Here is an 8,713-nt window from a genome sequence, read left to right on the forward strand (position 1 = left end):
ATTGTATTGGAAAATTATTGTAAACATGTAGCACGTGATTTAGACTATATAAGATAAGCCCTGCTTTCACCAGGCGGATTCCACCATGGATGCCAGGCTGAGTAGACCGCTGCTGGCCAGGCAAAAAGTCCCTGAGATAAGAAATAATAAACAATCCTTGGAACAAGAGACAACTGTCTCAGGCAATCTCTCTTTGGCTGCTTCAGAGAGAACCAGGGTTTGAACCACTTCATGTCTCTCTGGGGTGATCTCGGGACAAAGGAGAAACCCCAGACTGGTATACTTGCCCATCCTGGAACATGGTTTGTGGGGGTTGGCTTTCTTCCTCCTTACTTACAGAATTTCTTCCCACATGTTGCTAGCAAACTACTGGTACTTAAGGAAAACAAAGGAGTTGACAAGGTGAGAGAGAGAATTGTAGCATCTGACTTCCCTTCCTTTTTCTTTGGGAGTTTCTCTCTGAGGGAGGAGATACTGGGAAATTTTGGGGGCATGATGGGTTGCAGGGAAAGGACGGGACTAGGGGCAGCTGCTGTCTCTCTCACTCTCTCGGGACTTTGAAGGAAGACCGTCAAACTACTGCTTGGCAAAAGGAATTCCACTACCACTGCAGGAACCCAAGCAGGAGCTGCCTTTCTTCTGCTGCAGCTCCAGCTACTGCTAAGGAGCCTCTGATACATCCTGTACACTGCCCTGGGATTTCTCCTCATTCCTGATGTTTCAGCTTGGTGCTCTGTGTGGTCCTGCTGGGGCACTGCCCAGAGGGGATTGTGGAGCAAAGCCTCTCCTCCGTCCTTTCCCATCTCGGCCCAGAAGGCTGTCACGGGGCCCCTGCAAAAATTTGTTATAAATTCCACAGTTTTTTGTTTGCCTTCTTCTACATATTAGTAAACAATGGTTATTCCTATCCTTGTATCTGAGACTCAGACCTCCTTAATTTTAAAATTATAATAGTCTGGGGAGAAGGAGGGGGTTAACATTGTCCACTCCAAGGGAGGCTCCTGCCTTCTTGTCCTGGTTTTGAAAGGACAGGTGTCTGCCAGTAAAGGCAGAAGTTTCCCTTTGAAATAGAGACTTTCCACTCCTCCCCAGTATTATAATTGTTTGAATTGAGGACTCTGAAGCAGAGATAAGGGGGTAGGAATAATAGCTCTTTTACTAATATATCTAACCATACAAGCAGAAACAAGAGCAGTTGTTAAAACTGCCAAGAAAACAGAACAGATACCTCGGCTCCAGTCCTTTCTTTAGCTGCAGGCACTCTCTCTGCCCTCGGTCCCGGTGCTGCAGACAGACCAAAGCCCGGCAGCTGCAGCGGGAGCACAGGCGGGAGGGGCGGCAGCGGCCACGCCGGTCTCGGCTGGGAACGGGCTGGAGAGGGCAGCTCCTCGCTCACCATGTGGGTTCTGGTGGTCAGCTGTGTCCACAGAGGCAGGAGATCTTGCAGGTCCTGCTCCTTGCCGCAAGCAGGACATTGCCGGCACCCAGTTGGCTTTGATGATGCCTTTGGACTCAGCAGTCCTGAGAGGTGTCAGGAGGGAAAGGCTGAGTTTGACCGTGTTTGGAGCTTGCCTGACTTCACGCTTGATATTGCACCAGGCAAAGACCTGGCCCACGCTTTTGTATAAGGAGCAGGCATCACACTTACCCTTGTGCAAGTGGTTCAAATGCCGTGTACCTCTGCGTTGGCTGGCCCAGACTCACAATGCTTCATTCTTATTTCTCCTTCAAGGATAATTCTGAACTAACCTACATCAACAATACATCTACTCTTTTCTAAACAATGCTCCATTAACGATGCTTTCTAGGCTCTATAGTCCTAACTAAAACCTAACTTAACCTAAGAAAATCTTCAAAGATGGAATATATTATCTGTGGGAGAGATCCTTAACAAACACAGGAGGATGGCGGAATCTCGGCCAAAACAGCATGCGTCCCCTTTCCACTCCTCTCAGCTGGCAGGGCACGTGTCCTCTCCTCTCTTCCTGCACTTGCTTGGCTGAGGTGATGAGAGCAGCCAGGCTGGAGGCAGGATGGCCGAAAGTCACAAATGGATGCTGCCCAGAGGAAAATCATAACAAGAAAGGAACCCTTGTCACTTGGCAAGACCACAGGCTCCAGCAGGATTGCTCTGGCTCCCGGGAAGATGCACAAAGAGGACCGAGGGCAGTATCGGCCCCTCGGCCTTCCTGTGCCGCCCCTGTCTCAGCCAGGCCCACGTGGCCCACCCTCCTCTCCATCCCTTCCTGCGGGGCTCCTCAGCTCGCAGGCCCTTTGGCCGCTTTGCTTTTTCTCACCTGCAGCAGTTCCTGGGCAGACCAGCGCCTGTCCTCGTTTGCCTGCAGGCAGCACCGCAGGAAGTCGCGCACAAAAACCGAGTGGTGCCTGGGGTTCTGAAGTTTTGGGGGCCCGTTCCTTTGTATCAGTTCAAACACCTACAAGAAATGGAAGAGGACACTGCAGCTGCTCCTTTCCTAGCCACAACAGCTCTCAGCCCTTTAGAAGCAGCCCCCTTTAGAAGCTGCACCTTACCCTCACAGGGGCCTCCCTCTGGTAAGGAGCTTCCCCTTCCACCATCTCCAGCCCCATGATCCCCAGCGACCAGATGTCCACTTTGGGGCCGTAGGCTTCTCTTCTGACCACTTCCGGAGCCATCCAGCTGGGAGTGCCCACCCTGGAGCTGCGCTTGCTGCGCTCGGGGCTCAGCTGAGCACAGAGGCCAAAGTCAGCTGAGGAGAAAAACAAAGCCTGTCAGGGGCAGCTCCCCCGGCCAAACCCCCAAAAGCATTGCCCACCCCATGCCTGACAAGGCCACCACACCGCACCGACTGCAAAAGCAGCCGTGCTCTGCTCCCACGGGGCCGGAGCCAGCCAAAGAAGGCATTGGCTGCCACAGGAACACCCTCACCTTGCACACACTGGTCCAGCAGCATTTCTGGGCAACTGGCAGTCACCCAAAAGCAGCCCCAGAGCACATGCTGGCAACGCTGCACCTGCCCAGGGATACCCACCCAACTTGACAGATCCGTCCAGCCCCACAAGAACGTTGTCGCTTTTGATGTCTCTGTGGATGACTTGGCGGGAATGGAGGAAATGCAATCCTTGCAGGCACTGAGAGAGAAAGGACAGAGGCAAGGGGAAAAGTTCAGCACCTGATTCCAACCTACAGAAAAGGAAAGGGCTCTACGAGACTGAGAGCTGTGTCATGGAGTTGAGAGGCAGGGCGCAACATCACGGTGAGAAAAGAGAAAGGGAAAGAGCGTGCTGCTTCAAGACTCTTTGAAGAGGTCTGTCTTCTTGGAAGGCATCTGAGATTCCTAAAGCCCTTCCTGGTTTTGGTAAAACTCACATGAATTTTGGCTAAGAGGTGTCATGGCAAAGATTTTCTTGAGAGCCTCGTGGCAGCAGAGGAGGAAGCAGCACATTAGACCTGTGTCTAGAATCCAATGCCATGTGAAACGCTCTCCTTTGAGGCTGAGGACATCTCCATTGCCCTGAATTTGAAAATTTGCCACCCACAAATCAGCTTAGAGGGGCAAGGAATGCAGGACAGTCACACAGGCTGCATTCAAAGGTTGAGAGGAAAAGCTGACAAGACAAAAGAAGTGAAACCAAGCGAGCGAGGGAGCATGAGCACCAGAAGACAAACAGTATGCAAGCATGCAAGGACAGAGCCCAGGGAGTGCAGGGACACCGGCAGGCAGCTCATTCCAGATGTTTCTTCTTCTTCTCCATGATGTGACAGAAGCTCCAAAAGAAAGCCGTGAGCAAGAAATCTCTGCTGTTCCTACCCACCAGCTGAAAAGGGCCATGCTGGGCAGACCAGGGCAAGCACAAGCGGCATCCCTCACCTCCCGACAGACAGCGCCGATCTGTCCTTCCTCCAGGTACACTGCCCTGAGCACATCAGACAACGTGCCACCGTCCATGAACTCCATGGCCAGCCAGAGTTGCCCATCCACCAGGTAGCTGCAAGAAGAAAAGCAGAGCATGGCGAGAGAGCAATGGCCACAGCTCGCTCACCCCAGGGCCTGAGCCAGGCTTTTGCACCTGCTCTCCAAGCTACGTGTGCCACAAGAGATTATTGCATGCTGAGTGCCACCTCCTGCCATGCCCTGGCGATGACTAGAGAAATCATCAACAGCTCCCTTTTCTGCCACGCACCAAAGGGCTGGCTCTCTTCTGCCTTGCCCTATCTAAAGGAACAGCGACATGACAACAGCCCAACCTGTCTAAGTAGCTGACAATATTGGCGTTCCTGTTGTCCCTCATGGCCAGGATTTCATTGACAGCCAGCTCCTCGGATCTCTTCTCATGAAGGCTCATGATCTTGATGGCCACCTAAAAGGACATTGGAAACCACTAACTTGAGCAGTCGCTCCGTGCGCGAGATCTCAGGCAGCACGGAGCGAGTGCTTGTGCAACGACGCAGCGAGCTGTGCCAAACTGCCCCGGTACGGGACAGCAGAGCTTAGGAGAAGCAGCACAGCCTGTCCCAAGTGCCTTCTGCACTCTGAGCCAAGACTGTGCTTCAGAGCAACAGCCTCTTCTGCAGACAGGGAACAGCCACCCAAAGCTCCAGGCTGAGCTCACAGCAGTGAAAGCGCTCCAGAGATTCAAAATCTGCCGGGGGTGTCGACACTTTACCTGCTGTCCTGTGCTGGCATCGAGGGCTTTATAAACAGCTCCAAATGCCCTAGGAAGAAAACAGCAGCAGAGAAAGCCCTTCAGTCTGTGGCAGTGAAAGCAAGCCCAGGCAGGAGACGTCCCCAGGCTGCCGGGCCTCTCTAGAAAGTGCCTGGCTGCAGCGTCTCTACAGCCCGTAGCTCGTCAGCCCACCAGGCTCTGCCATGCAGGGCAGGGTGTGCAAGAGCAAACCCAGCTCCAGCATGAAGACCAGGGGCTGCTGCAAATCTCCAAGGCACATGCCCAATTAGGTCTGTTCCAAACCTAAGGGCAACTGTACTCATGTGTGGGTGTGCATTCTTGCACATGTAAAAAAGTGAAGAAGAATCATAATCCAAAGACTGTGGTTGAGAGTCTGATAATTTTTGGGTGCCAAGGTGCTCTTCTAGGCCATAAAGCTGCAGAGGCAGGAGATCTTGAGGGTCCTGCTCCTTGCCGCAAGCAGGACATTGCCGGCACCCAGTTGGCTTTGAGGATGCCTTTGGACTGCCCTGACTCAGCAGTCCTGAGAGGTGTCAGGAGGGAAAGGCTGAGTTTTACCATGTTTGGAGCTTGCCTGACTTGACACTTGATATTGCACCAGGCAAAGACCTGGCCCACGCTTTTGTATAAGGAGCAGGCATCACACTTACCCTTGTCCAAGTGGTTCAAATGCCGTGTACCTTTGTCTTGGCTGGCCCAGACTCACAATGCTCCCTGAAAGACAAAAGCAGTGCAAGGCACTCATTGTCAAACACAGATGCCTCTCCACACATGGACCTAAGTGCAGCCCCACTGGGGCGAGCTCAAGCAGAAGCAATCCTCTCTGCTTTTGTCTTTGGCACGGAGAGCAGCCCGGGCAGAGCCAAGGCAGTCTCAGCTGCCCTCAGGGGCACCAGGAGCAGCCCCAGCGCTCTGTCGCTGCCTCAGAGCACAGGCACAGGCTCTGCAGGGAGTCCCAAGTGCCTGTGAGACACTGAACCGAGGAGGAGCTTCTGCCACGGCCAACAGCGAGACACGCAGACAACACAGTGCTCTGGCACACAAGAAATACACCAGACGTACTCAGGGTCTTCGGGCTCTGCTCCTCTCTCCTCTGGGGCTGCCGGGCTGGGCTGCTGGGCCAAGCGCTGGCAGCCGCAGGCGCTGCTGCTCCGGCGGCACGCTGAAGTGCAGAGTGTGTGTGGAGCTGGAGAGGAAAGGATTGCCCGTCAGAAGGGTGGCTGAGCACAGGGCAAAGGCAAGGCCTTAGGGAGGTGCTGTCAGCCACCGCCTGGCCACTTTGGCTGGGGGCTTTTGGATGTCCCCTACTCAGAGGCAAAGGGAAAACCCCATAGGCTACTTGGATACAGGAGCTCAGGAATTGACTCTTACATGCAACATTTTATCAGCTTTTCTGCAAGAGGCCTGCCACAAGCTATTGAGGCATTTGCAAAGATCCAGAAGGAGATCAGAGCTCGGCCCCAGAGCAGCATTGTTGCTTTTCTACTTCCTTGTTCACCTGAACAACTAAGATAGCCCGCAGCTGGCATGCAGGTGTCTAAGAAGACACCCCAGAGCAAGCGCCTTTTCAGATCTGTTGCACTCATTTCCCCTCTGCATCTCAGGCTTGAAGGAGTGGCCCTTCAGAGCTGCATCCCAGCCCTTCCCAGACCCACGGCTCTTTACAATGCTAAGTTGCCTAGGATTCTCCTCATCAAGCTCTGCGGTCACCCTGTGCAAGTGCAGGGCAGTCTATGTTGCTCCTGCAGCTAATTAGCCCATGCAGAGGGCCAGGGTCCTTTCCAGGGGCCAGTGTCTCCTGAGTATCCTGCAAGGCTGTGGTCTGCGCCTTTGGAACGCTCTGCCTGCTGAGCACAGGCAGCCTGCACAGACACGGGGCACCAAGGGGCTCACTTCTACACTGGCCCTAATTTAATGCTGCCCGCTGTCTGATGCCAAGAGACGTTCTTGGGCCCTCCCAGCATCCCAGCAAAGAGCTGCTTCCATGTCCAAATTCAGAAGCTATCAGCCAGGGGTGCCTGGCTTGGCTGAAGCAGCACTAGGCCATGGCAGACACAGAGCCCTCAGCACCCTCAGCCACCAGCACCAAGGGCTGACTCATCCAAAACCTGAAGCTTGGCTCTGCACCAAAGGCACTGGCAACCACAGGTGCCACTCACTGGCTCTGCATGTTGTGGCTGTGCAGGGGCAGCAGCTGGCGTCTTGATGTTGTTTTGCTCCTCTTTTGCCTCTTCCTCAGCAGGAGAGGGAGCCTGAGGAGATGCGGAGCCTGCTGGTGAGCCCTGCAGACAGAGAGCAGTGAGAGACACAGGGAACATCTTCTCCTTGACGAGCTGATTTCTGTTGAGCTGCATATACAGTCAGAAGAGGGAAATCACAGAGTTTGGCACAAGTAGGTTGCAGAGTTATGAAACTCCTACGAAGATGGGTGAATTAGCTGGGACTCCATCTTGCTGTGCATTTCAGCTGCCAGACTTGGCTTTCATCTCTTGAAAGGCTTTTCATTGGAAAATGAGGAAAGAGGCAGTGCTCCCTTTGCTACTGCTGAGGCCAAGAGCCTCTTGGGCTTTTTATCAGCCTCACAGGCTGGCATTCTACTCTCTCTTGCAACAGGCCAAGCTCACAGCTTGCCCCACTATTCTTACACGCCAGCAAAGTCACAAGTTCCTTCGCCACTCACCAAAGGAGCGTCTTTTCTCCATGCGCGTGTCAGGTGACCTGCAGAGAGCAAAGGAAAAGGAGCCAGATGCCCTTAGAAACGTGCCTGTCTTGTGGAGTAGCACAGAACCATCTAGTCCCAACAGAGAGCATTTCCCCTTTCCCAACATGCCTCCAGGACCAACCGTTCTTTCCCACGGCAATGCAGAGAACAACAAGGACAGTGCCCTAGGCTCTGTCTACATTTGGGCCTCTTGTGCCACAAGAGAAATAGAAACATGGTCATGGAATTGCCTGCTGCTTTTTAACAAGCCAGAGTTTCTGTTCTGCCCAACAGCTCAAGCAATGTTTTCCTCTTCTCTTTGCTGCGTTTTACGTACTTCCTCACAAATTGCATGCAGTAATGCCCATCAATTTTCTGAAGACCGTAGCCAAGGAAAGCTTCCCCCATGGGACCTCTTCCCTTTGGCAGCACTCTGCTAAAAACCCCTGGGAAGCCTTCCTGGGTTCAGCAGCATACCCTAACTGGTTTGGAGTTTGTGCTGCATCGCCAAGGGAATCAGTGTCTTGGCACACCATAAAGGGTCAAGTCAGACGGCCAAGGCCCCTAAATGGCAGAATGTGCAGCCAAAGATGCTTTCCCTCACTCCCGGAGAGAAGCGCAGAATGTTTAGAAGTGTTTCTGAGGATCCCTCCTTAGAGTCTGCATTTTGCAGGTGCTCTAGGTTGAAGCAGCAAGCTGAAGGAATGACAGACTCCACTGCCACACACTGTCCCGTGCAGGGAACGCAACCTGCTGCAGGTTACATTGCAAATACTCTCCACCCAGCGCCTGGTACAGACACCCCCTTTGGAACTGACCCTGTTGGCAACAGATTTCCCATAGTGGGGGCAGCTGAATGGTCATTTTTCTCCCAAATCAACTCGCTCACTCCTCGGGCATAAAGAGCAGAGTGAAGCACAGGCCAGGTGATGTCACCCCCAGGATAAACCTTCACTTACGCGTCAGCTGCACCAGGTAGTAGCCGGTGTAGACAACAGAAAAAACGGTGCAAACCGTGGCACAGACTTTCCTGATCATTTTGGCAGTCCTCTGCAGGTTTGCACACTGAATGCCACCCAAGGGAAGAATCAAGACTCCTCTCGGGGTGCAGACCGTCTGCTGAGAAATCCTCGATCACAAGGATCCTCCCGCAGCCAGCGAGCGCAAGAGCCGCTCTGGACAGCGAGGCCTTGCGCGCTCCGGGACGGCGCTGTGCTGACAGCGCTGTGACGTGGCACCGCTGCTGTGACCTCACAAGAGCAGCTGCTCTGCCTTGGTTGCCGTACTTGTGCCCAGCAACCCCATCTCCTGTACAGCTGATACAAAGGAAAAGCCTGGCAGTTT

At 53.5% G+C, this 8,713-nt stretch overlaps 1 protein-coding gene across 1 annotated transcript; it reads right to left on the reverse strand.

The window, feature by feature from the left end:
• Positions 1-1,868: 1,868 nt before the first annotated feature.
• Positions 1,869-8,407, reverse strand: LOC306814954 (serine/threonine-protein kinase PAK 3-like; the record flags this gene model as incomplete). The annotated part of the gene is made up of 12 exons (XM_079331491.1): positions 1,869-2,057; positions 2,298-2,435; positions 2,533-2,729; positions 3,012-3,111; positions 3,852-3,969; positions 4,229-4,341; positions 4,648-4,696; positions 5,319-5,382; positions 5,731-5,854; positions 6,828-7,016; positions 7,349-7,386; positions 8,329-8,407. 12 exons carry the CDS (start codon positions 8,405-8,407, stop codon positions 1,869-1,871), a joined length of 1,398 nt encoding a protein of 465 aa, XP_079187617.1.
• Positions 8,408-8,713: the final 306 nt, after the last annotated feature.

This window comes from Erithacus rubecula, assembly GCF_903797595.1.
Source record: "Erithacus rubecula genome assembly, contig: SUPER_Z_unloc_4, whole genome shotgun sequence".
Classification (NCBI taxonomy): domain Eukaryota; kingdom Metazoa; phylum Chordata; class Aves; order Passeriformes; family Muscicapidae; genus Erithacus; species Erithacus rubecula.